The sequence below is a fragment of the Notolepis coatsorum genome, assembly GCF_963971535.1.
Source record: "Notolepis coatsorum genome assembly, chromosome: 6".
Classification (NCBI taxonomy): Eukaryota; Metazoa; Chordata; class Actinopteri; order Aulopiformes; family Paralepididae; genus Notolepis; species Notolepis coatsorum.
The window spans coordinates 153,183,932-153,211,044 of NC_140170.1; the positions used below are offsets into that span (position 1 = coordinate 153,183,932).

At 43.4% G+C, this 27,113-nt stretch overlaps 1 protein-coding gene across 3 annotated transcripts; it reads right to left on the minus strand.

Annotated features, from left to right (window-relative positions):
• Positions 1-6,900: 6,900 nt before the first annotated feature.
• atf1 (activating transcription factor 1) lies at positions 6,901-18,858 on the minus strand. Of its 3 annotated transcripts, XM_084317734.1 has the most exons (9): positions 18,699-18,858; positions 17,819-17,922; positions 15,050-15,172; positions 14,634-14,725; positions 14,173-14,306; positions 13,211-13,393; positions 11,216-11,369; positions 8,692-8,841; positions 7,651-7,764 (listed from the first exon to the last, which is right to left on the minus strand). In XM_084317734.1, the coding sequence occupies exons 2-8, from the start codon at positions 17,915-17,917 to the stop codon at positions 8,697-8,699; spliced, it is 930 nt and encodes a 309-aa protein (XP_084173860.1). In that variant the 5' UTR covers positions 17,918-17,922; positions 18,699-18,858; the 3' UTR covers positions 7,651-7,764; positions 8,692-8,696. The 3 variants fall into 3 exon arrangements, with proteins under 3 accessions (XP_084173861.1, XP_084173860.1, XP_084173859.1); XM_084317735.1 differs by lacking the exon at positions 8,692-8,841 and having other exon boundaries at positions 6,901-7,764; XM_084317733.1 differs by lacking the exon at positions 7,651-7,764 and having other exon boundaries at positions 7,777-8,841.
• Positions 18,859-27,113: the final 8,255 nt, after the last annotated feature.

Sequence of the window (27,113 nt, forward strand, 5' to 3'; positions counted from 1 at the left end):
GTTGGAGCACATGGATGAGGGAGGATAGGAGAATATTTTACTGGATGTAAAATGCCACAGCTCACCACAGTGAGCTGTGGTGTTCCACAAGGAAGGACCTTGTGGACCGCTACTCTTCCTAATTTATGCAATGACATGTCGTCAGCCTGTGACTGCAACTTGTTCCTGTTTGCGGACGACTCAGCCCTGCTGGTCTCTGACAAGAACAAGTTGCAGGTTGAAAAAACCCTCAGCACGGAACTAGGCAAAATCTGCATATGGCTCGCTGATAACAAACTATCATTACACATGACATGGGCAAAACAGAGTCCATTCTCTTCGGTTCAAATAACAAACTCAGCAAGACCGACGGCTTCTCAGTTACAGTGGGTGACAATATTGTCACAAGGAAAGACGAAATTACCTACCTGGGTTCCATCCTAGAGGCAAATCTTTCCTGTGACAAAATGGCATCCAATGTAATAAAAAAAGTCAACCAACGAACTAGATTCTTGTACCGGATCTCCTCTCTGGTAAACAAGAATACCCTGAAGACTCTGGCAGGAGCACTCATTCAAGGGTACTATGGCGCTTAAAACAAAATTACAAACATCACAAAACAAACTGGTCAGACTACTACTTGACCTGAACCCCAGAACCCACCTCACCCCTGCCCACTTTGACAACCTAGGATGGCTTAGAGTAGACGACAGAGTACAGCAACTTGCAATGGGCCTGGTCTACAAGATACACTATACGACCGGGGTGCCCATGTACATGTCAAAATACTTCCCAAAGGTCAGTGAATACCACAACCACTACACCAGAGGAAGCTCAACAAATCATGTTAAACCCAGATTCTGCTCAAACAAGGGACTAAACACGTTTCGCAATTATGCCACAACAATGTGGAACGCCCTACCCAAAGCTGTAAAGGAATGTGAATCCCTGCCCACATTCAAAACCGCTCTTAAAGAGCACCTACGGGAGGCTGCAATTCGAAACTGGCCACCGTAAATGCCCAAAACCCCCACCACCTCCTAATAGACAGTCTCCTCCCCACCGCATGTATATATTCCCTCCCCGCCGTATGTATATTTCCCTCCCACCCCCTCCTAATGTACAGTCCCCTCCCCATCATATGTATATACTCTGTCAGGATCTAGGGGTAACAGTACTGTATATTTGAATACCGCTTATGTCACAAATGTATCAGTACTAAATACCTATATGTCCCTATGCCATAAATGTCATGTATGTTGTGTATGTCATAAATGTCTATATGAATTGAAAATGGGGGACCCTGATGGAAACAAGACAAACGTCTTTCTCAGGTCTGCATCCCCTTAACAATTGTATGTATTGAGCCGTACTGTATTGTACCCATTCTGCAATAAAGTTTTCATTCATTCATTCATGTATCGTTTGTCTGACTGGCCTGACCTAGATATACTTTCTTCCTACACAGCCTAATTGCGCCACCGTCAGGATAAAGACGGTACGGGCGCCAAGGCCTTTAGGTAATATTTTTATCTTATTCGAGCCTCACGATGGTCGGCCATAGACGGAAAGGAGCTATATTTTATACCTATATGTCCCGCCTCTGTGGTTAGTTACACTGTTGAGATAACTCTGCTGCACAAGGAAAATGAAGAATTGTCTCATGACTGTATGCACAATCGTTTCTTTGGAGATTACTCTGCCTTTGGAAGTTTGGGGGTGATGGACATAGATATATATATCTATGGTGATGGAGCCCGTGGGCTTGTATAGGATGTACAAACGTGTGTCCCCGTTACTTGCCTATAATAAAATGTTCATAGAATGACAACGCACGAGATGAAGAGAAACCTTTTCCGAAATGTTTGCAAATTTACAAACGCCGACGGTGGACTTCGACTACTTGAAATCGGCTATGGCAGCGGGGCGAACTTTAAAATCTACCCATATGCACCGACCCCAATTCGTATTTTGAGAAATATCTGCAGATGAGCATGGACGCAAACAACCACTTGACTCGTGAGAAGTTCCTAGTCGCCTCGGGAGATGACTTGGGGGACGTCGTGTACTCTGTACCCTGGTGCTGTGTTCCGTCAACAACGTGCAACTGGTACTCGAGGACGAGGAGTCTCGACGCATCCTAAAAAAGGGTGAGTCCTCGGTAAAAACAAGGATTCGCGTGTCAGTACCGTACCACTACCAGTAATTGAACTTCTATGTAGTTAACTACTCCCCAACAACACTGTCTGGAACATGAGGGGAAATGCATTCAAAACTAAATTGTTTATTTGATAGTATTTTGAGTATTCACTATTTGAATAGTAACGTGCTGAAAAGTAATTTTTCACTAATAGGGCATTCAAAACTTAATTTTTAATACCGTATTAACACTTTGGATGCCACGCCTCCCCGTCTCAAAACATGGTTGAATGCTACCACCCACTTCAATGATAGTGCTCTCATATTTGTGAACGCATAAACTATGTCTTAAATTATGGCTATGTGTCTAAAATGGCCATTGCTTATCAATGACTTGTTTGCAGTCAACATTGTCTAAACGGATTGTTTTTTAATCGGTTGATTTCCATTTTATACCATTTTGAAAAACCCTCATTTTCTTGAGTTTCAGGAAAATATAAAGATTCTGTGATAAACGCCCTTTACTGGAATATTCTGGAATACACAAAAAACGTAATTTTTCGGCCTATTTATGAAGTTTTCAAATGAACGCTAGATTATCGATAGTACATGTGTACTTATGCATGCTATATAAGCGGGCTGAAAAAACGATTCTCTCATTTCCTGATCAGCACACACATATGGCACACGCTGATATCTGTGAAAAAAGATCTGATTATCCTAAGACTGGTAAAATAGATTCCTTACCTCAGATCAGATGTTCTCCAAAAAGATTATTCCAATTCCTGATCGCCATTCCAAATATCGATCGCATTTATTGATCCAGCGCTGGGTACTGGAAATATGTATTCCACGCTGTTTTGCGGCTCGGCAATGACTTGGATCCTCTCGGATGCCTTGCCGGTAGGGATGCCCCGATCACGTTTTTTGCCACCGATCACCGATCGTCTATGAGCCATATCGGCCGATACCGATAAAACAACAAAAAAATTAAATATATATATATTTTTTTATAAAATATATATATTATATAATCATACTTGTAGTTGTATTATCTGCGAGACATCGCCACCACGCAACAAGTCAAAATGCTGGCTATCTGCAAACAGCTCCACTGTCTGTGTATACTCGAGTAGCCTCCAGCTGCAGCCAGGATTCTCCGGCGCTGCAGCTGAACCCTATTGGTATACTCTGCTTTGGTCAAATCACATTCAGCATGCCCTCAGCTAGCCCCTTTCGTGACTGCGATGCAAGCCAGGGGCTCGAATACGCATTGAATCAATGTTATAAGACATTGATATCAGGAGCTATCTGTAGCTACTGCTAGCCGGCTAGATAACGTTAAGACAACGCCTCAGTGAACTATTTAGTTTACTGGGACATTTCATTTAAACAGTGAGCTAACGTGAGCTACCTAGCTAACGGAGGTATCATGCACTCGACTATTGCTGGAGCATTTGTTGATATCAGGAGCTATCAGTAGCTAGCCAGCTAGATACTGTTGACTGGGTCATTTTGTTTAAACAGTAACGTTAGCTAGGTAGCAAATGTTAGCTCACAGAGGTTGCATGCACTAGACTAGAGCAGACTATTGCCGGAGCCTCTGTTGACACGGGTCTGGGAGGGGCAGTGCGCTGCAGCGCTGTGTGCCTGAGAGAGAAGTCAGCGAGTGAGAACTCCGCTAAGAATTGGATCATGGAGACAATAGGGGGTGGTATTTTCCCAATGGAGCTCAGAGTTTGCAGCACTAACGTGAGACTAGATGGATGAAATATGAATTCAAATCGCTAATAAAAAGAAAAAATGATATTTAGCGTCGCTGGCACTAATAATAATAATAATAATAATGGATTAAATTTGTACCGCGCTCTACATTCGTGAGAATCTCAGAGTGCTACAGGAGATAAAGACAAAAGTTAAATGAATAAAACAATTTAAAATGAATAAAAACAATTAAAAAGACTAACAACCAGTGAAATGGAAGAACCTAAGAGTAAAATAAAATAAAAATAATAGTAAAATGAATAGAAGTAAAAAGTAAAAGAAAATTCAGGCAAAAGCCTTGTTAAAACGAAATGTTTTTAGGCCCCTTTTAAAAACCTCGATGGATTGTGGTGCTCTCAGGTGGATGGGGAGAGCATTCCAAAGTCTGGGTGCGGCGGAGCAGAAGGCGCGATCACCCATGGAGTGCAGCTTAGTCCTGGGGGCTTTGAGGAGGTAGGCTGTGCCGGAGCGGAGGGAACGTGAGGAGGACTGGGGGGTGAGGAGTTCCTTGAGATAGGCAGGGGCACCACCGTGTACGCACTGGTGAGTGAGGAGGGACACCTTGTACTCAATTCTGTGTTCCACGGGGAGCCAGTGAAGGGATCTGAGGGTGGGGGTGATGTGATCATATTTGCGCACCCTCATCAGGATCCTAGCAGCGACATTCTGGATGGCACTCAGCGGTCGGCATGAACTAACAACATATATCGTCGCTGGCACTCAAAGTGTTAAGGAAAACTCCAACATTTTGGGAAATTAGCTTATTTAACATCTTCCCTGGAGTTAGACAAGAAGATAAATACCTTTTTTGTCTCTGTGCGTGCATTTAGCTTTGGGAACAGTCGCTCCGTTAGCATAGCTTAGCTTCATCACTGGAAGTGAGGGGGGGCCGGAGCCTGACGTTCCCTTACAATGTATAGTTTGATTGATTGAAAAGTTTATTAACAGATTGCAGAATACACTCCAAATACAACTCAAACGTTCATGTAAACATGTTGTGACCTGTGTATTCACCACGTGGAGAAATAAAAAATAATTGAATTAGACAATTACGTTTTATAAGCAAATATACTCAGAACTATTTTTTTTGTATCCACTTTTTCTGCCATTTTTTCTATATTTTCTCCCATCCCAATTTCGTATCATCCAATTCAACCCTCCCCTGTCACGAACGCTGTTTCTTGCCTCCCACAAGCCGGCTGCAATGTGGACTAAGTCATACATAGCACAAGTGCCCTCCGGTACTTGAGGTAACAGCAGTCGCATCTTTTCACCTGCGCAGCTCGATCTCTCAGTGGCGAGGAGTAACGCGTGGGAGGCTCACGCTGCCCCCGACACTTCCTGATTCTACTGCGCAGGCGCACCAACCGACCTGTAGGAGTCGCTGTCCACAACGCCCGATCCCCACCCTTCAGTTTCCCTCCCCGTAATACGGCCAATGTGTATTACTGCAGACGACCAGCTAAACTGAAAACAATGTGGAGAGCTGGATTCGAACACGCGAACCCAGCGTCTCCACATTGGTGGCGAGTGCCTTGCCCACTACACCACCTAGCCGCCCCTACTCAGAACTATTTTTTGCCTAACCACTCCTCTCTGAGAGCAGCCAGTGATTTCAACGTGTCGTCGTGATTGTTGACATTCTCATTCATTCAAAGGATCCGAACCGATTGAAGTTTATGGATACCATGACTTAAAATCCTCTTACCTTGACGATTAAAAGCCTCCCCAATTTAGAAAACAGTAATCCAATGGCTGGTGTTATACCGGACACTCTGAGCTAACACAGATCAGGATGGTAAAGCATATATAATCAGTGGTGCGTTATTGAAATCATCTGGGGTTGCACGCACCTAATGGCGCCACGTGCACGCGCTCCCACGAATGCGCATTTAATGTCCCCTCGCTTGAGCACAGACTAAAGACAGTGCCTAATTGCCTCTACGAATGGAATGTAACACGTCATTCACAATAAGTTAGGTGTGAATGTATCCGAGAACGTATTTAACACACCTGACGACCGGCGCTAGATATGCAAATAGCAAGCACTGATCTGGGGTTGCTCCGGTTAGCTCAGACTCAGAGCGTCCGGTATAACAATACCAGCCATTGGATTACTGTTTTCTAAATTGGGGAGGCTTTTAATCGTCAAGGTAAGAGGATTTTAAGTCATGGTATCCATAAACTTCAATCGGTTCGGATCCTTTGAATGAATGAGAATGTCAACAATCACGACGACACGTTGAAATCACTGGCTGCGCTCAGAGAGGAGTGGTTAGGCAAAAAATAGTTCAGAGTATATTTGCTTATAAAACGTAATTGTCTAATTCAATTATTTTTTATTTCTCCACGTGGTGAATACACAGGTCACAACATGTTTACATGAACGTTTGAGTTGTATTTAGAGTGTATTCTGCAATCTGTTAATAAACTTTTCAATCAAACTATACACTGTAAGGGAACGTCAGGCTCCGGCCCCCCCTCACTTCCAGTGATGAAGCTAAGCTATGCTAACGGAGCGACTGTTCCCAAAGCTAAATGCACGCACAGAGACAAAAAAGGTATGTATCTTCTTGTCTAACTCCAGGGAAGATGTTAAATAAGCTCATTTACCAAAATGTTGGAGTTTTCCTTTAAGTGAAACATTTCTTTTTTCAGCACATTACTATTGTCATTGGAAGTATAATACAGCTGTAAGTACCAATACAAGCCAAAATAAAAATAAAAATGTGGTGATGTATATCTTTTTTTATTTTATTATTAGTCTCTTGAACCTAGAAAACAAGAGCCAAGCTCTTGATGTTATCAAGTGACCCCAAACTGGTATTTTGACAATGAATAGGCCAACCATTACTTCTATATCTGATAAAACATTTAAAAAGGTACTATGGGATAGTTGCTCAAGCTCATGACTCCTCAACCAGGCATAATTAACATTACTTTAGTTTTTGAAAATGTCACAACCCAAAGACATGTCTTCCTAACTACCCGTGAATCAGGGGAACCGTACTGCATATCTAGACTGAAAAAATATTTATTTACTTACAGAATCAGCAACATTTCATACCCTCTTTGTTTGCTCCTTGCCTCGCCACCGCTCCCAGCAAGATGTACAAAATAAATATGACCTGGACATTGTGCTTTTTCCCTGATTGTCTAAGTAACAGCCAAATTAGCTGTACACAATGACGTCTAATCTAATACCCTTTATATCCCTTTGCACAAAATAAGGAATGGCAATTGTAACATTTCCTTATGGAGGAATAAGAAGGTTGGGAATTGCTGGTTCACATAAGAAACATGAAATCACGTCTTCATACAATCAAAACCTCCAGACACTTGTTAGAAGATAAAAAAACATTTCTACTGCCACACTTTAAAAAATATAGGAAAATAAGCTCATTCTAAGAAGCAAAAAGAGGGGCACAATTAGAAATTGAATATCAATGATAAAGCTCACAATTCAAGCCTCCCATATACTCAAAATATACACAAATATAAACATCGCATTAGTAAAATCTGTTAGCTTGATAAAAACATCAGGTAAAAAACTGCCAATAGCTCGCTCATTTATCTATGAGTATTTATTTCATCGATAATATCAAAGATAATAAAACTTGAAACTGTCGAGGGCCTCAGCCTCAAGTTATGAAATGAAAAGTGTTCCCGGGTAGCCCCCACAATGTCCGTGTGTTGCCATAGAAAAAAAGTCACTCCTTGGCGTCTCCTCACTCAGGTTATCCCGTTTTAACGCAATAGAGGTCCTTTAATGTCTTGAGTTCCTCAATGAGGGTCTTGTTCTGGTTCTCGAGCACAGCCACGCGGTTCTCAAGACATTTTACATATTCCTTTTTCTTCCGGCGACATTCACGGGCTGCTTCCCTGAAAAGGAGTAAGAGAAACAAAAGTTAGTCTCGACTGTCCTACAAAGTGTGGGTATCAAATGGGATGAAAGACTGTCAGGTTTTAAACTATGTGGGTATCAAATGGGATGAAAGACTGTCAGGTTTTAAACTGTGGTTATCAAACAGGAATAAAGACTGCCAGGTTTTAAACTATGTGGGTATCAAACAGGAAGAAAGACCGTCAGGTTTTAAACTAGGTGGGTATCAAACAGGAAAAAATACTGTCAGGTTTTAAACTGTGTGGGTATCAAACAGGAAGAAATACTGTCAGGTTTTAAACTGGGTATCAAACAGGAAGAAAGACTGTCAGGCTTTAACCTCTTAAGCCCTAGCCATATTTTCAGAAAATTTGCCTAAAAATACATACCTAAATAAATGGAAGATTGCTCCACTTCTACAAGGTCCATTTGCATGTTCTTGGTATCTAGAGACATCTATGGATCTCAGGGAATGTATTCCCAGTGTCAGAAATATTGTGTCTGTTACTAGGCTGGAGTAAATTGTAATGAACCAAAGGAGAATATACTTTTTTTTTCTTTTTTAATCTTTGATGTGAGATCAAGTCTGTGTACAAAAATTCTAAGCAAATGAATAAAGGGCAGATGATTTACAGGGGTTTTCGTAGATACAGTACTGAATTTTGCCATCCGGACACATGCAATTTGAAATATGAATATAGAATATCAGGCCTATAAATGACCTTATTATGGCCAAGTCACACATGTATGGATCAGGCCAAATCGCCTCTTTCCAATGGCAGAGTTCAATCTGGATTTAGTACCACCACTGACAGGGCAGCAAAAACCATGAATGAAATCTACTGTAAGTACAGTTACTTTTTTGTAATGTAAATAGCTCCGCCATTTTTTCTAGACGTTCACAGAAAGGTAAAGAAACTCCTCACTCAGGTTATCCCGTTTTAACGCAATAGAGGTCCTTTAATGTCTTGAGTTCCTCAATGAGGGTCTTGTTCTGGTTCTCGAGCACAGCCACGCGGTTCTCAAGACATTTCACATATTCCTTTTTCTTCCGGCGACATTCGCGGGCTGCTAAACTGTGTGGGTATCAAACAGGATGAAAGACTGTCAGGTTTTAAACTGTAGGTATCAAACAGGAAAGAAAGACTGTCAGGTTTTAAACTGGGTATCAAACAGGATGAAAGACTGTCAGGTTTTAAACTGTAGGTATCAAACAGGAAAGAAAGACTGTCAGGTTTTAAACTGGGTATCAAACAGGAAGAAAGACTGTCAGGCTATAAACTGTAGGTATCAAACTGGAAACAAAGACTGTCCGGTTTTAAACTGGGTATCAAACAGGAAGAAAGACTGTCAGGCTATAAACTGTAGGTATCAAACTGGAAACAAAGACTGTCCGGTTTTAAACTGGGTATCAAACAGGAATAATTCAGGTTATTCTGTCTATTTTATGTTCATAGTGTGTCTATTTTACTGCTGTGAAACATTTTGGGCTGCAGTTCTTGTATGAATGGTGCTATACAAATAAAGTATTGTTATGTCCTTTTTTAATACGCTTTTCACCCCCTTATACAGTTATATACCTTATTGTTGCTGTAGTGTACTGCATTGATTCCCCCCGCTATGTGACTGCCAACCATAGGAGCTAATGAGATGCATGGTTTTCCCCCTGATTGGTTGGAAGCCCAAGCCACACAGTAAACATCAGTTTACTGCAACTATATTTTATGATTTTATTTTGTGGCAGAATTCAAGCAAACATTTTAATTAAAAGAAGTTACCAACTAGGACTGTTTTGTGTGCTTCTAGAAATAGCATGGGGAGGGCAGGGCGGTAGAGTTATAACAAGGACACTATAAAAGAAGGAAGGGCCATCACGTCACTGTGTAGCGCGTTAAGTGTGGAAATTCAATTAGACCGACATAGAGTTGAATGGAATAGCCATCTCATTTATGTAATTTAAACAGGTTATCACCTCGGATGTCAGAATCCTTGGCAATATGTTGCATTGGTAACAAGCTAACGTTTGATATATTGGTTGGTGTATTTTCCACTAGGGTTGGCGCGGTGATGTGGAATATCCCATGAATAATAAACTCATGACAACAATGGTATTACTGCTGACACCGGACATTTTACAAAATTATGCTCAATATCCATTGAGAGCTTACTTGGATCTTTTAACACTAAGTGGCTACATTGATTGCTGCGTCTGTACATTTTTTATTCAAGTAATGTACTCTGTGGAGCCTGAACAGAGTAACACCGGTGTCACCGACCACCACGGCAAGCCTAGTCAACATGGGTGCCAAACGGAAAATGGCTGCGCTTTCTGGTGCTGTTGATGTCTGGTGTGTCCCAGATGTAAGCCTTAGGTTGGGAGCACCTGACCTACAGTTATGATTATGTCATAATATATTATGACGATGGGTCAATTAGGACTAGACCGGTCAGGGGTAATGCACCTCTGCTGGCACCTTACGGGTGCCAAATGCTAATTTCTAGTGATCTTTGGGGAAAAGACCAGTAACCGTTTGATTTTCCTGGACCACCACCAACGCTTTCCATGACATTTTACATGACTGGAAAACGAGTGTTTACATTTCCAGGACATGGGGAATTTGCATGTGGTTATTGCTTTGATATAGGCTGTGTGTAGGGATGCAACTAACAACTATTTTGATAATAGAATAATCTGTCGATTATTATTTTGATTAATTGGATAAAAAGAAAGAAAAGCTACATTTTAAGCAAAGAACTAAACGTTATTCCTCGTCTCATACAATGCTCTTTCAAACAACGGAAATTACATCAAGAGTGCAAAACATATAGGTTTTAAGACTTCAGTTTGAAAGCAGCTGAACAGTTTAAATAATAATAAACATTATTACAACAAAACTCACAAAATTACTATTCCAGTCACAGGGCTATTTAAATACTAATCGACCCCACGATATTCGCATAAACAATTAGATTTAGATTGATGCCCATCCCTAATAAACATAAAAACACAAACTAAGTGTTAGCACTGTGACCACCATTCTCCCAATATGCCTGGGCTCATCAATGTTGCAAATGTATCGATAAAGGTTTTGCTAGGTAAGAGATTGCCAGTGTAACTTTGTGTTTGTGCGTGTGGTTACTTGTGTGGTTATGTGTGTGTGGTTATGTGTATACACATGCAGCACACGACTCCTCAGAGGGTTTGTCTGCACTGTGTCCCTGAGGACAACCACAATTTTCTACAAACATCCTGTCCTGAGTGTAGAAGGGCCTGTTGGTACCTCAACCAACCTTGGCCACCACAGTATTCTATAAAAACTCAGTAAAACTAAAGTGTGGCCTTTGCAGATATCAGGCTGAATCAAAAAATATATTCCTGTAAAGTATTTTTCAGACTTTTTTACTGTTCAGAAAACTACTACAATTACTGCAGTGCAAACTCTTATATACCTGTTTTTCGCAAGTCGGATCTCCCTCTTCATGGTTGGGTCGTCGCTCTTGCCGTGGGACATTCCCACCGGAGAGGTCATGACTACAGTCTGAGACAAGGAGCTGGACGCTGGGGCTGTACGGATCTGATACGTCTGCATCTCTCCTCCGGCCCCTGGGGGAAAGGCCAGGTCATTGAGTGACAGTAGCACCAGTGAGAGATACCACAGAGATCAAATAATAATACTCCTTTATTGATCCCCTTGGGGAAATTCAGGCATCATAGTAGCACGGGGGAGGGGAAGCACAGGTAAGGGTAGGGTAACAGAAAGACAATAAATATAGGCAATACAATTAAATCTGAATGTAAAAATATGAGAAAAATAAACAGAGTAAACTATTTAATTAACTCTGAATATAAAAATGAGAAAAATAAACAGTGTAAACAATATATGAGGGTCTGTACCCTAACTGGCACGATATACGTAATGCGTTAATAGTCTGTGCAGGTTTTGGTGGTTAAGAGTCAGACACACTTAGTGGTCAGACATTCCTAATAGTTCTGTAGCCATTAGTTCTCCAGCTGCTGGCAGTCTATGCCCCTGGTTGTGGAGCCTGATGGCTGCCGGCACAAAGGACTGAGGCGGTTAGTGGAGTGTGAATGTTTTATTGAATTTATAGAAAACGTACTATATTGTGATTAGGGCTGTAGCGAATGCTTCGAAGCTTCGATCATAATGTTTTTTTGTTGTTGTGTCTATTCAATCTGTTTAAACCAATGGGGGTTTTCTTCACAGTTGCAGTTAAAGATTAGGCTACACTAATATAATATATTATACTATAAGACGTCACCATCACTTTCATACGAACCGTGCCCTTATTGGATTATTTATGTTGATGAAACTGATGAGTTATATTCATTAAAGAAAGTTGATTTAATAAAAGAAAAAGGACTCATTTAATCAGATGAATCACTTTATTCAAATTGAGGATTTCGTTTTTTTTAAGTAATTTTTTTTTAATAGACATTCGAAGCTTCGTTCGAATACTTCAATCGAAGCTTCGAATGTTAAAAAATTACATTCGGTACAGCCCTAATTGTGATATATATCATTATTGAGATATGAAATGTTCCATATCGTGATTGAAGATTTTAATTTATTTTATTCTATTTATTTGTGGGCTTTTTTCTGTATTTTTTTCACCCATCCCAATTTAATCATGCCAATTCCCTTCCTGGTCATTGCGCGCATTGCCCCACTGTCGGCCTGGGGAGGGTGTAGAACTACCACATGCCTCCTCCGATACATGTGGAGACACCAGCCGCTTCTTTTCACCTGACGGCGAGGAGTTTCACTGGGAGAACGTAACGCATGTGGAGGTTCACGCTATTTCCCCCAGATCCCCTCCCTACTGAACAGGCGCCAATTGTGTTAGTAGAGACGTCTGACCGCTGGATTCCATCCAAGAGTCTCTGCGGTGGTAGACAAGTGCTTAGTCTACTGCGCTACCCAGCCGCCCGTGATAGAAGATTTTGCCCATATCACGCAGCCCTATCTTCCCTCTGGTATTGTATTGTTCTCCTGCTAGGACCCTGACCCATTGATAAAACACTGCATCAATGTTTGTATTATGCCTAGTGCCGCAACGGCACCCAGTAATTAAAACATCAAATATATACCTTCTTCTCCTGATATACTTTTTATTCTGATGAAGCTACTATTGATAAGTAAACGGTTGTTTTCAAGTTAGCGCATCTGACATTTGACAACAGAAGATTGCAATTTGACTATAAAATTGGATTTTGTGCTTTGGGTGAATCTACTATCACACTTTAGATAATACGACCAGCAAACAAGTCGGCGTGCTTGGTGTGTGATTTCACATCGCGAATTTGACTGAATATGAGCAAAATCCCATGTAGCAGGTCAAAGTGTTAGACATTACCTGTGGCCCAGCTGTGTACGCTACGATTATGTGGCTGGATCATGTGATGACTTCATCGGTCTCACTTACCTTGTACAACCACTTGGTTGCTAGGCACCAGTATCTGCTGGCCATCGGGTGTTTGGGCGTACTGTAGGATGGTAGTGCCTTGCTGGGCTACACCAGAGTTGGTCATGGTGAGAGTCTGCAGTCCTTGAAGGCCTTCAGCCCCTGGGCTGGCCAGTTGAATTGTGCCATTAGCGGCTATGGTTACTGGAAGAAACATAGGCAGGTAATTAGAATGTACAGGTCACTCAAGTTAGACTTGCTACGTAACCACTCAGGACATCTCTTCCACCAAACCAGGGTTCTTTCATCTCATCAACTACAGCACTCGCTAGCAGTGCTTGACATTAGCTTTTTGGTAACTGGAGATTGTAACATGGACATAAAATTTTAACATGGACGTTCTGATGTGATCAAGTGAATGAGATGATTTTCAGTTAAGCAATGATAATATCTTAATTCAGCAAGTCTGCTGGTGGAGACTAATAGTTTAATTTTGTGCACGGATTAGGGTTGCCGTGTTGATGTGGAACTTTACATGAATAATAAACTCATGACACAGGACATTTTTTTTTAATTACGCTCGATATCTGTAGAGCACTTCCTTTGATCTTTAACGGTATGCGGCTTCATTGATCCGCTGTGTCTGTCCGTCTACATCTGTTTTTAATTCATTTTCAATGACTAGTATCCATTTGTTGGACAGACTGAGTTCACATTAGGTTCAATTTTTTTTATAAAGTAACAGACAGTAATACATTGTCACTTTTCTATCCGTTCATTGACAGACGCATTGATCATATACTACGCAAACATACTGTCGCTGGTCTGGACTGGTCCTCTGAGCTCCTCTCCAGTCAAGCTTAATCATATGAAATTAAAACACCACCTGGAGGTGCACAGCAGCAGAAGAAGGTGGATACATCTATCCAAAAGGAGATGTGAAAAGTTGTTGCAGTAGAGAATAATATAAGAGAGATTCTTACTATACTGGCCACTGCTGGTCTGGTAGATATTTGTGGTCGGTATTGAGATACCCGTCACGCCTGAGACCTGGATGTCGTCTTCACCTTCATTACGCGATGTCAATTCCTCAGCCCCCAGTTCGTTTAGGATCTTCCTATAATCACAACAAGGGACAACGTTTTTTCCTTTTTTTTTTTTTTTACTTTATAAAGCCCCCGAAAAGGTTATATGGTTGTTGGAAGCAACAAGAACACAATAAGCACTCACACAGCAACAATTATACAGTTCCCATTTAAAAAGAAAAGGTATGAATTAAAAATGTTTAAATAAAATAAACAAAAAAGAAATAATACAAAAAAGGTTGCTCTAAATGGTAAATTTATATAGCGCTTTCATCCAAAGAGACCAGTCGACCGCTCTACCTCCTGAGCCACTGTCGCCCATTGCTCTATTCAGATATTGGTATTAATTTGTTTCATACCTATATGAGGGGCGTCGGGCCAGTAACTCCCTGTTCTTTTTGGCTGCAGATCCGCTGTCTGATGAGTCTTGCGAGTCGTCACTGTCTGAGCCCTGACCCCACATGAAAGAGACATTATTATTATTATAATACACAAACTAGTACTACTGAGTGTAGTGCTAATCAGATGCATGTACAGAGTTGTAGTATAATAAATAAAAACAGCATGACTACTACTGGCCAGCAGCGTACTAGTAAGAATAGGATATGTACATATATAGTTATAGTAAAGGACTATGTGCAGGTAAGTACAGAGAGGTGAGGATAGGTATATATGCAGTGAATAAATATATATATATATATGGTATATACAGCATTATTGTACATGCTATCATACAGAGCTATGGGTAGCCCTGGGTATGGGAAGCTGGTCTCACCTGTGCAAACTGCACCTGAGGGGACTGGATGACTGAGGACTGGGCAGACTGGATCACACCCTGAACCTGAAACTGACCTCCTGGGAGCTGCACCACCGTCACAGGAGAGCCACCCATGGACATCTATACACACACAACATTAAATGTGGAATATGTTTACATAATTTAAGAGTCCACAATGCCAATTGTGAGTGCAGTAGAAATTAGGAGTGGGCAGTATAATGGTTGAAACCCGTGCCACAGCAGGTTGGTTGGAAAACTGGTGAAATGTAAAAAAGACATAATATTTAACATAGCGTTAGCCTCATAGCATAATTGCCTAAGTAATTTTTTGGCCAAATTGATATTTCTATGCTCTCCTCACACTGCTGCACCACCCTGGCTTAGTGGCTGTGTCCTCAGCCAATCAGAACCTTGTTATGTTACAAATCCCTTTCTGCCTAACTCACTCTTGGGGACTTGTGCGAAAATAATTTTTTTCTTCTTTTCCGAAAGTCTTGAAAAATGACTTTGGCAATTATGCTATGAGGCTAACGATATTATTAAAAAAAAATGCTCATATTTGTTGAGCTTTTCAAACGTTTTGGAAACGTTAAAACCTGGGAACAACATTATGAAGCAGAACAAGACAGATGGCTGTATTGTGGGCTGTTTGACAAATTACCAAAATTATATGCAAGTTTTTATTGCCATTCTCTGTGTTTTGATTAGTGATTGACGATGAGCATATCACTGTTAGTGGGCATTTGTGCCGTGTGGTGAAATGAGTTTGGTCAATTATAAATCCCATCGTTGTGGGCATACAGTATAGTGTTTACTTGGCTCCATTGTCATGTCAGAAGATGCAACAATATTTTCTGTCGGTGCATTGCACATGGCGTTTGTTTTGGAAGAGTGTCTGTGTCATCATTTTCACAATCTCTGTCTCCTCCTGGAGTCTGTACTGTGGACATGAGTTTCAGTCAGTTTTACAAGTGTTGCTAATTAGGGATCTTAACAGTTTGAGTGCCAGCCATTTAACATTGGAAACCCTGTTGAATGCCAGCACCCACTTCAATGATAGCGTTGTGAACGCATAATCTCTCTCCTAAATTATGGCTATGTGTCTAATCTGCCTGTCGTTTATCAATGACTTGTTTGCAGTCAACATTGTTGAAACGGATTGTTTTTTTATCTGTTCATTTTAGTTTTATAGCATTTTGAAAAGCCCTCGTTTTCAAGGAAAATATATAGATTCCGTGATAAACGGCATTTACTGGAATATTCTAGCATACACAAAAACGGTCATTTTTCTGCCTATTTATGAATCATTTTCAAATAAACGCTAGATTATCGATAGTATGTGTACTTATGCACGCTAGAGGCGACTGAAAAATAGATTCTCTCATTTCCTCATCAGGAATCACCGCGCACAGACACAGATAGGGCAAAAGCTTATATCTCCGTGAAAACAGGTCTGATTATCCTAAGACTGGTCAAATAAATTCCTTACGTGAAATCATCAGATGTTATCCAAAAAGATTATTCAAATTCCTGATCGCCATTCCAAATATCGATCACGCTTATTGATTACAGTGTTGGTACTGTAAATACAAATCCACGCTGTTCTGATGGCCGGCGATCACTTGGTCTCTTCAGTTGGCTCGACGGAAAAGTAAAATTAGCAAACTGACCACTCCCCCTAGTCAATTAACGCTATGCAAAGTGGGCGACATGTTGTTTGCACAATTTGGAAATGCACGAACACAAACCGGTTTTTATCTTTTAGATAATGCTTATTCCAAAGCAACGTATTTTTTATTTTTTTTGTATGCTCTCATGCTCCACAGCTACCAGTCTTCTTCCTGCAACGCCTCGTTAGATTTTAGAGCGATATTTCGGTTTCAGTGTCACAAACGAGCACTTTTGGTGGATGTATTTGATGGTAACAAAACATTTTTATAAATAAAAATCAAGCACCCTCAAAATTCAGTTGAAACGGAGAGTACTTGAGTAATCGATTACTCACGCCCATCGCTACTACTGATGAGTAAATTAGAGACATCATGCAGGCGCGCTGTATTTTTATAGTTAGCGAACATTATGCATTAGCAAGCATTGTTGTGTGATGATGAAATATATAAAAACAAAATATATATATATATATTAAAATAGAAATATACCATTACCGCCCACCCCTAGTAGAAATGCTGCGACAGTAATAAAAAGCCTGGATTAAAGCTACTACAAGGAGAATATTAATCAACAATATATCATGTCATTGGCATCGGTTGTGATACCTTGGTAAAATCACAGTAAACAAATGAGACCATTGCCGAAACAATTTGCTTTGAAGAAGCTACGAGAGGGTAAACAGCCCCTTCTAATCGTAAATGTGGAATTATTTTTGTTGATGAAGACAGTTTTATTTGCCTCCTTTGACTCCTGCTGAACGAAACCTGGTGTCAAGTCAAGAGTTTTATTTGTCACGGCATACAAGCATACAGTGAAATGCGGGGGTCCACAATATCAACACAAAATAGAGGCCAACAACGGGCCGGTCTCATTAATTACCTTTCATTCTCAGTAGTCTTATCACGTTTCTGAAGTAATCCTGCCAAGGTATGGACATTGAGTTTACAATGATTATTGATGTGAAAATGTTTCCTTGTAGTACCTTACAATCAAAGAAGAGCTACGTAAGCCTGTGTGTGTCAATACATTGTGTTATGAAATGGTCATTCATTCTTGGTACACTGATTTTCAAATGAAATCAGATATCTCTTTTACCTGTTGGGCTATCTGTGAGATCTGAGAGGCTGTGATGTTGGTGGGGATGGTGACCAGCTGGGTCTCTGTGCCATTGCTTCCCTGCTGCACTTCTTCCATGGTCACTAAGAACATATCAATTGTTGTTTTTATTATGTGACAATATCGCCAAATAAGACAACCAGATGTATGGGTACAAGATTACAGTGAGCCTAGGCTATAACCCCGCAATCATGCTTGTCTGCGAGACACCGCCCGTGGGGTAGTGTAAGGACGAATTGGGCTTCGGTCATAAATAAAAGGAACGATCACTGATTAAAACCGTGTCAATTGAAACAATATTTTTTTCCATCTAGCTACATAATTCAGTTAATGCTAGGTTAATGCAGCTAACATTTACTCGGTGGGGGAATCAACTTCCTCTTGAACAAATGTTGCGTTAACTTGGCTGATATAATCATCAGCCAGGCTACATTGATAGCTCGGTAACGGTTAGGTAACGTTAACCAACCAGCCTAACGTCAGCTACATTGGTAAGAAGGGTGTCAACGAGGATTTTCCGCTCTTGTGAACCACGGTTCCTATTTTCCTAGCTAGGGATATAGCCAAATGTCCCGTATTCGTATCGACAACAGTTGAATTAAATACGTTAGCTAGCTAGCCTGCTAACTGTAGGCTAACAAGCTAACTTTAACAGTTAATTTTTTTTAAATGTGTAACACGGTCACTGGCACGCACTACCCGCGTCAATAGACGTCAGCGATACAGGGAGCCATTAGAAGCTAACTACACCTTCCCTTTCGTAAAACGACGAGGAGTCGACGGCGTAGCAGCCGCCATTATTACCACAGAGTGGAGCAGACATCACATCATCATTATCATGCTTGCTTTAAAATGTTACCTTTTTCAAATGCCGTGTATAACAGCTCTGGTTCACAGCGTGGACCGAAACGATGACAGTTTGTTTAGAAAAAAAGTGGAAATATAAGAAAATGTATAGTTAGCAACAAGCTACGAGCTAAAAACACATAAACGACAGCCATAAAAAAAAACTGATCACTTTTTTCCCAAAGAGGAAAGGGGGCGTTGCGCCCCAGCGAGGACGCGATGACGCGTTGTTTCCTGTGGGCTTTGTGATTGGTGGAAACATGTTTAGCTACAAAGATGATAGGCAACACAAACTCTAGCAGCTACAAAATTGTTTAATTTAGCTAGTATGTACCATACCTGTCAACCCTCCCATTTTTCCCGGGATTCTCCCGTATTTCAACCTTCTCTTGATAACTGATAACAAACTATCATTACACCTGGGTAAAACAGAGTCCATTCTCTTCGGATCAAATAACAAACTCAGCAAGACCGAAGGCTTCTCAGTTACAGTGGGTGACAATATTGTCACAAGGAAAGATGAAATTACATACCTAGGTTCCATCCTAGAGGCAAATCTTTCCTGTGACAAAATGGCATCCAAGGTAATAAATAATAATATTTAATAATAATAAATAAAAGGTCAACCAACGAACTAGATTCTTGTACCGGATCTCCTCTCTGGTAAACAAGAATACCCTGAAGACTCTGGCAGGAGCACTCATTCAAGGGTACTACGACAGTGGCTCAGGAGGTAGAGCAGTCCTCTGGCAATCTGGAGGTTCCCGGTTCGATTCCCGCTCCTCCCGGGCAGCGTGTCGATGTGTCCTTGAGCAAGACACTTAACCCCTAATTGCTCCCGATGAGCAGGTTGGCACCTTGCATGGTTGCCTCTGCCGTCGGTGGGTGAATGTGTGAGTGAATAGGTAAAAATGTGAGTAACAAATTGTAAAGAGCTTTGGATAAAAGCGCTATATAAAAAAGCAGCCATTTACCATATGACTATGCTTGCACCTCATGGTACCAAAGCATCTCAAAGGCGCTAAAAACAAGATTACAAACATCACAAAACAAACTGGTCAGACTACTACTTGACCTTACTCCTAGAACCCACCTCACCCCTGCCCACTTTGACTACCTAGGATGGCTTAGAGTAGATGACAGAGTACAGCAACTTGCAATGGGCCTGGTCTACAAGATACACTATACGACTAAGGTACCCATGTACATGTCAAAATACTTCCCTAAGGTCAGTGAATATCACGACCACAACACCAGAGGAAGCTCAACAAATCATGTTAAACCCAGATTCGGCTCAAACAAGGGACTAAACACGTTCCCATAGGCGGCGCGTGAACCGGACATAAGGGTAGGCTAAAACGCGAGCAGCGCGCAAAATGAAATTTGACTCAAAATAGTGCGCTGGTGTTCGCTACAAAGTGATCGGCGGGCGGAGATTCAGAACGCAGATGTTTGCTTTACTCGGCCTGCGGGATCAGGATGATGATGTGATTGGCTACATTATTTAACCTGAGCCTATGCGTGATTGGTTACTGCCTGTACCTGGAATGTTAAACGCTGCCACCTAGCCGACTGACACCTTTGTCGTTGACACCTTGGCCAGCGGGCTGCAGCACAAGACACACACAATAGCCAGCAGCCTGCGCACATATATTATATATACATTTCAAAATTCCCAGCATAATATTTTGGGTAGGCAAAGCCCAGCCTTGCCTAACATACCCGCCGCCTATGCACGTTTCGCAATTATGCCACAACAATGTGGAACGCCATACCCAAAGCTGTAAAGGAATGTGAATCCCTACCCACATTCAAAACCGCTCTTAAAGAGCACCTACGGGAGGCTGCAATTTGAAACTGGCCACCGTAAATGTCCAAACCTCCCCACCCCCACCTAATAGACAGTCCCCTCCCCACTGTATGTATATATTCTACTTCTGCAAGCACCGGGAGAATTTAGCTCATCGCACAGATTTGGAGTTGATAGAATGGACATTGCTGTTCTTAGGAAATGTTGCACATGGTGGAAATAATGGAAATTAACATTTATAAAGTTGATACATTGAGGCATGGTAGAATTTCACTTTATATTACAGCAGTATCCGTTTTTAACATTACAATTAGTGTCTGACACTATTAGACACATGTTAAAAGTCAAAGTCAACTTTGTCATTTTCCAATTTGTGCAAGACATACAGAAAAAATCAATTACGCACCCAGAGGACCGCAGGTAGATCCTAGAGCGGCATTAGATAACTACACCACTACAGTTAGGCATTATATTGTTTTCTGTATGGACATGGTGACTGTCACAAAAAGGGTTCGTTCATTCCCTAACCAGAAGCCGTGGCTGACCGCGGAGGTCAGGTCACTCCTCCGGGCCAGAGATGCAGCCTACAGGTCTGGGGACGCGGCTGCCTACAGCATCGCCAGGTCAGCTCTAAGGAGAGGCATCAAGGCAGCAAAACTTAAATACAAGGAACAGATCGAGACCCACTTCTCCAACTCCACCAACCCCCGCCGGGTGTGGGAGGGAATTAAAGCCATCACTGACTACAAGGGGACAACATCACCCATAAATAGCTCTGTCACATTAACCGAGGAGTTGAACCATTTCTATGCCCGGTTCGACAGAACAAACAGGGACCAAGTAGTACAGCCCCTCCCCCCCAGCGGCACAGCCCCCGTCCTGAGCCACCATGAAGTCAGGTGTTGCCTCCGGAATACCAACCCAAGGAAGGCAGCGGGACCTGATGGAGTGGTGGGCCGCATACTGAAGGAGTGTGCGGACCAGCTGGTCTTCACAGATATATTTAATCTTTCCCTGCTACTATCATATGTCCCAGGATGCTTCAAAACATCCACAATTATACCAGTACCCAAGCAGTCAGTTGTCACGTGCCTGAATGATTACAGACCCGTGGCACTCACCCCCCTCCCTGCTAAATGTCTAGAGAAACTGGTCAGGAAACACATCACATCCATCATTCCGGCCTCCTTTGACCAATACCAGTTTGCTTATAGGCAGAACAGATCAACTGAAGATGCTATAGCCATTGTGCTTCATACCGCCCTAGAACATCTAGAGAAGAAAAACACCTATGTGATTGATTGATTGATTGATTGATTGATTGATTGATTGATTGAAAACTTTATTAACAGATTGCAGAATGGGTACAATACAGTACAGCTCAATACACACAATTGTTAAGGGGATGCAGACCAGAGAAAGACTTTCGTCTTGTTTACATCAGGGTCCCCCATTTTCAATTCATCAGGACATATATGACATACATGACATACAGATAGTCAGTACTGCTACATCTATACATTTATGACATACCAGATTTGCAAATACAGTACTGTTTGTGATACAGAAGGAGTCAAGAAAAGGGAGTATATACATTTGACGTAGAAACTGTACATTGGAGGAGGTTGGGTGGGGGGGGTTGGGTACATTGGGATATTGACAACCATACTGGGTAATTTACATTGGAGGTGGTTGGGGGGGGGGGGGGGGGCACACTGTATAAACAAGTAACACTGTACATTGAGGGGGGGGGGAGGAGACACTGTACAAACAAACAAAATTGTACATTGGACTATTGACAAAACCATACTAGGTAAATTACTGTACATTGGAGGGGGTTGGGTTAGGATATTTACAGGGGCCAGTGTTGAATTGCAGTCTCCCGTAGGTGTCCCTTGAGAGAGGTTTTGAAAGTGGGTAGTGATCCACATTCCTTTACAGCTTTGGGTAGGGCGTTCCACATTGATGTGGCATAATTGCGAAACGTGTTTAGTCCCTTATTTGAGCCGAATCTGGGTTTAACATGATTTGTGGAGCTCCCTCTGGTGTTGTGATCGTGGTATTCACTGACCTTTGGGAAGTATTTTGACATGTACATGGGTACCTTGGTCGTGTAGTGTATCTTGTAGACCAGGCCCATTGCAAGAATTGTAAGAATGTAAGAATGCTCTTTGTCGACTATAGCTCTGCCTTCAACACTATACTCCCCCGTAAACTCATCAGTAAACTCCAAACCCTGGGCCTGTGTAATACACTGTGTAACTGGGTGCTGGACTTCCTCACAAACCGCACACAAGCCGTCAGACTGGGCAACTACACCTCGTCCACCCTGTCTCTCAGCACCGGCAGGGTTGCATACTCAGCCCATTACTGTACACCCTGCTCACACATGACTGTTCCCCCTCCTACCCCTCCAATTACATCATCAAGTTCGCAGACGATACCACAGTTGTGGGTCTCATAACAAACAACAATGAGTCTGCCTACAGGAGGGAGGTGGAGGACCTTACAGCCTGGTGTGACAATAACAACCTGGCGCTCAATATAAAGAAAACAAGAGAGATCATAGTGGATTTTAGAAGATCAAGGCCTGACCACTCCCCTCTGCTCATCAACAACGAGGTAGTGGAGAGGGTCACTGAGTTCAAGTTCCTGGGTCTCAGTGTGAGTGAGACCCTGTCTTGGAGCACCAACACCGCCTCAGTGATCGGGAAAGCCCAGCAACGCCTATACTATCTAAGGAAGCTGAAGCAGGCTGGCCTGCCACGAAATCTCCTCAACTTTTACCATTGTGCGGTTGAGAGTGTGCTGACCTACAGTGTGTCTGTGTGGTTCTCCAGCTGCACAAAGGCAGAGCAAGAGGCTCTACAGAGGGTGGTGAAGGCGGCAGGCAGGATCGTCGGGACTCCTCTACCAAACATCACCTCCGTCTTCACCTCCCGCTGCCTCCACCGCTCCAAATGTATCATCAAGGACCAGTCTCACCCAGCACATCACCTCTTCCAGCTCCTTCCCTCAGGGAGGAGATACCGGTCCATACATGCCAAGAGTACAAGATTTAAGAACAGCTTTTTCCCCCAAGCAGTCAGACTGTTAAATACTCATTGACTGTCCCCTCACGTGCACCATGCACTTACCACTGCACTTGATAATCTCTGATTACCACCCATTATGCACTTTATTATTTAAAATATTCTGTTATGTACAGTGTTATATGTGTTGTGTTCATGTATGTATATATGTACTACGGTCTGTGGGAGCTCCCCTGAAATTTCGTTGTATACTGTGTGTAACTGAGGGGTACAATTCCCTGACTGTATTAATCAAGTATTGGTATCATTAAACCACTACCGTATTATGTACATTACTGGCCAATACCGTACACAGGTATATGATGAGAACTTCTCCACAATAACACGGTTTCCACACAAATACTCGTTTAGAATATTTATTACAGCAAGAATACAAATATACGTTATATTGAATGCGCTTATAAGGCAAAGAATGTGCGTAGGCAAGTCAATACTGAATATTAGGAATTATCTAGGGAATAATGGTAGGGGAGTTACTACCGGTTGTAAGCCAGCAGGGGGAGGCAATGCTCTATACAAAGTCAATGGTTCCACAGGCGACAATTACTCCCTGTGTCAGCGGGGAAAGGCAGCCTCTGTACTCTCAATGTGCGCGCTGCACAGGTGAAGCCGTGGAGTCTCTGCTCCGACAGAGACGGGCTCGAATGATGTCCTCACGGGCATGTGTAGATCCCACAGCAGTGGGTGTAGACGGTTCTCTGCTCCAGCAGCTTAGTGAAGAATGAAGAATAATAATAGTAATCCTGCCCGAAAGTGGCTCTGCAATCACCGGTGTAGGTATCCTCCGTGGTGCGCGGTGGTTCACAATTGAACTTGACGTTACTATCCTATTAGCACGCGGCAATAAGTGCTCTATGTAGACGCACAATTACTCACTCCACGTGGTCTTTGACTCGTAATGAAGGCTTTTACTAGCAAGGAGCGAACGATACGTTGAACAAACGTATTAGGATAAACACGACTCTATTTGGGGCAATACAAGCCCTCCGTCACCACACGTTGCGTAGTGGGTGAGGCTTTACTTGGTAACTGAACAGGACTGAACTCCAACTCGAACTGAAAGGGAACTGAAAGGGAAGTTCTGTATTCGCCGCGCCATATTTATATGTGCGGGGGATAAGTAGTGCCGCTCTGCTTTCGGTAGCCGTATTCCTGCGCGGAGCTGGGGCTAGTAAGGGCATGTTCGTCGGCACCATTGAACTTGACTCAAGGGGCCTGTCTGCTGGCGCCAGGTCCTGGTCCAATGAGAGAATGAACTATTATGGGCTGTAGGCTAAAGGGATATTCCGTGCATATGTACAAAGAATATACAAGGGATATCAAACGATATACAAATATTATGCAATATATATCAATCAATAAATACATATATTCGGTTTAATCTGACCCTTTGTAACAGCCGCCCCCTAATTAGTCCCACCTAATTAGCTAAGCAGAGACAGATTAACCGCACTGTCCACTACTCAATGTCTGTTGTGAGGGGTCGGTCAGTTCACAAAGTCATGGGTCATGGTCGTCATTAAGCGAGTCGGGGAGCCTTGGCGACTCTATCAGCCTCGCCACGGGTCGGTTGTAGGTCCGCCCTTGGCCGAGCACTTCTGCCACTCTGACCCTTCCGTCGGCACCAGTGGTCACTTGCTTACGCGGCCGGCCGGCCACGTAGCTCGGGGTAGTGACTGGTCTATGGTCATGACGACTGGACGGGATGAAGGGGGGCTTAGGAGGAAGCGGGCCTGAGACTGCTTTGATCTGTGCTTGGCTGTGCTTTCTCCTCCTCCGTCTGTTTCTCTTGTTTGCTCTGTACCCCATCTGAGGAGGGGCCGGTCCCGGCCGCCCCGTCAAGGAGTCGCTTGGGGTGCTGGGTCCGAGGTCAGCTACGTCTGGAGCGCAGCTGAGGGGGGTGGGGTTCCTAACTCCCTCTGGTACCCACGGTTCTCTCCCGGGCCTCTCGCTTAATGTCAATAGCCTCTGCTGTACGGGGGAGAGGCCGGTGTCGCTCGCCTCTGTGTGTAGGCAGCGTGTAGACGTGGGTTGACTGTCAAGTCCGTAGAGGGGGCCCTGGAGCGTCCATCCCAGTCGGGTCTGAACCGCGACTGGGCATCCTTTGGGTCCGACGTGGGCCGCCTCAATTGGGAGAATGAGGTCCGCGTGGTCGGAGCCGATGAGCAGGGTCGGTGTGGCGCCGTCGATAAGCGGTATAGGTAGTTGACGTAGGTGCACATACTTAGCCATCAGCTGTGGGATGGGGTAGGTGTACTGAGACAGGCCTATGTCGTGGCTAGTGAAGACGTTAGTTATACTATACTGCTTCTCGGGCTGGTCCACCGCTGCTATCTCGAAGGAGACCTTTTCACCCTTTATGGTCTTCTGGTCCCTTCTGATGGTGCGTATGGTCATGGTATCTTTGACACCTCGCAGGCCCAACTGGGCTGCTGCGGAAGCGAGGAGGAGAGTCTTTTCAGACCCATCGTCCAGGACGGCGTAAGTGTCCAGGACCTTGTCCTCGTAGCTCAGGAGCACCCTGACCACTTTGAGGAGCACACGGGGGGTCCCGCTATGCTGGTCAATGTGGAGCACTCCTGTTGGTTGGTTGTCTTGGACCTTCTGGTGGGCTCCGCACCGTGCTGCGCGGTAAGCGGCGCCCGCCTGGGCCGCCCCTGCGTGGTAAGCGGCGCCCGCCTGGGCCGCCTCACGCCACTGGTTAACTTGGACGGGGTTCAGTGTCTTATATTCGGCGCACTGTGCCAGCCAGTGTCCGCCGTCGCAGTAGGTACAGTAGGGAGCGGTCTGGTGGCTCTTCGGTACTGGTGCCACCGCCTCGGCATGGTACATTACCGCGACGGGCCCACTCTGTTGTCCTGGCTGACGCCTGTTGATGTCATGCAGGACCTCCAAGTGGGTGCCACCGCACCTGCTGCACTTCTTTTTCAAGCGGCACTCAGCTCCTAGGTGGCTGCGCGCGCAGCGGAAGCAGCGGCGGTGGTCCTTGACCCACTGACTCACATCATCCGTGGTCAGCTTCTTGAAATCTTCGCACTGATACAGCCGATGTTCTCCCTCACAGTACTGGCACTCAATCTTCCACTGGTCCTCTTTCGTCGAGGGGGTGTTGTGGTTCTTGTGTGGTACTGATTCGGCTTGGTGCATAACGGTCACCAACCGGCGGTTATCCGTTTGTCCCCGAGGTCCGAGTCTTGGGCTTGGTCCACTCCATACGAACGTGTCGAGTCGTAGGCTACTGACCTCCCTGGCGAGGAACTCAGATAGGTCTAGGAGGGATGCCTCTGGACCGTTGGGGTCGCGGTAGTCTCTCTGCCGCCTGAAGCGCTCTTGTCGGGCGGGAGGGAGCTTCTCTAATATCCTCTCTACGTTGGAGTTAGCGTACAGTTCGTAGATACCCTTTTCCTTTTGGGACCCCAGCATCCCTACCAGGGACTGTACCTTGATAGACAAGTCATCTAATGCTCTGTTGTCTCTGGCTGGGGGGAGACGGTCAATGTCTCTTATCTCCTGTATCACATAGTCC

Excerpts from the sequence above, each read along its gene's own strand:
- atf1 (XM_084317735.1), bottom strand. The coding sequence starts at position 17,917 with ATGGAAGAAGTGCAGCAGGGAAGCAATGGCACAGAGACCCAGCTGGTC. Across the intron at positions 14,726-15,049 it reads CTCAGGTGCAGTTTGCACAG|GGCTCAGACAGTGACGACTC; the intron begins GTGAGACCAGCT and ends ATGTGGGGTCAG. Across the intron at positions 7,765-11,215 it reads ATCCGACTTGCGAAAAACAG|GGAAGCAGCCCGTGAATGTC; the intron begins GTATATAAGAGT and ends ACTCCTTTTCAG.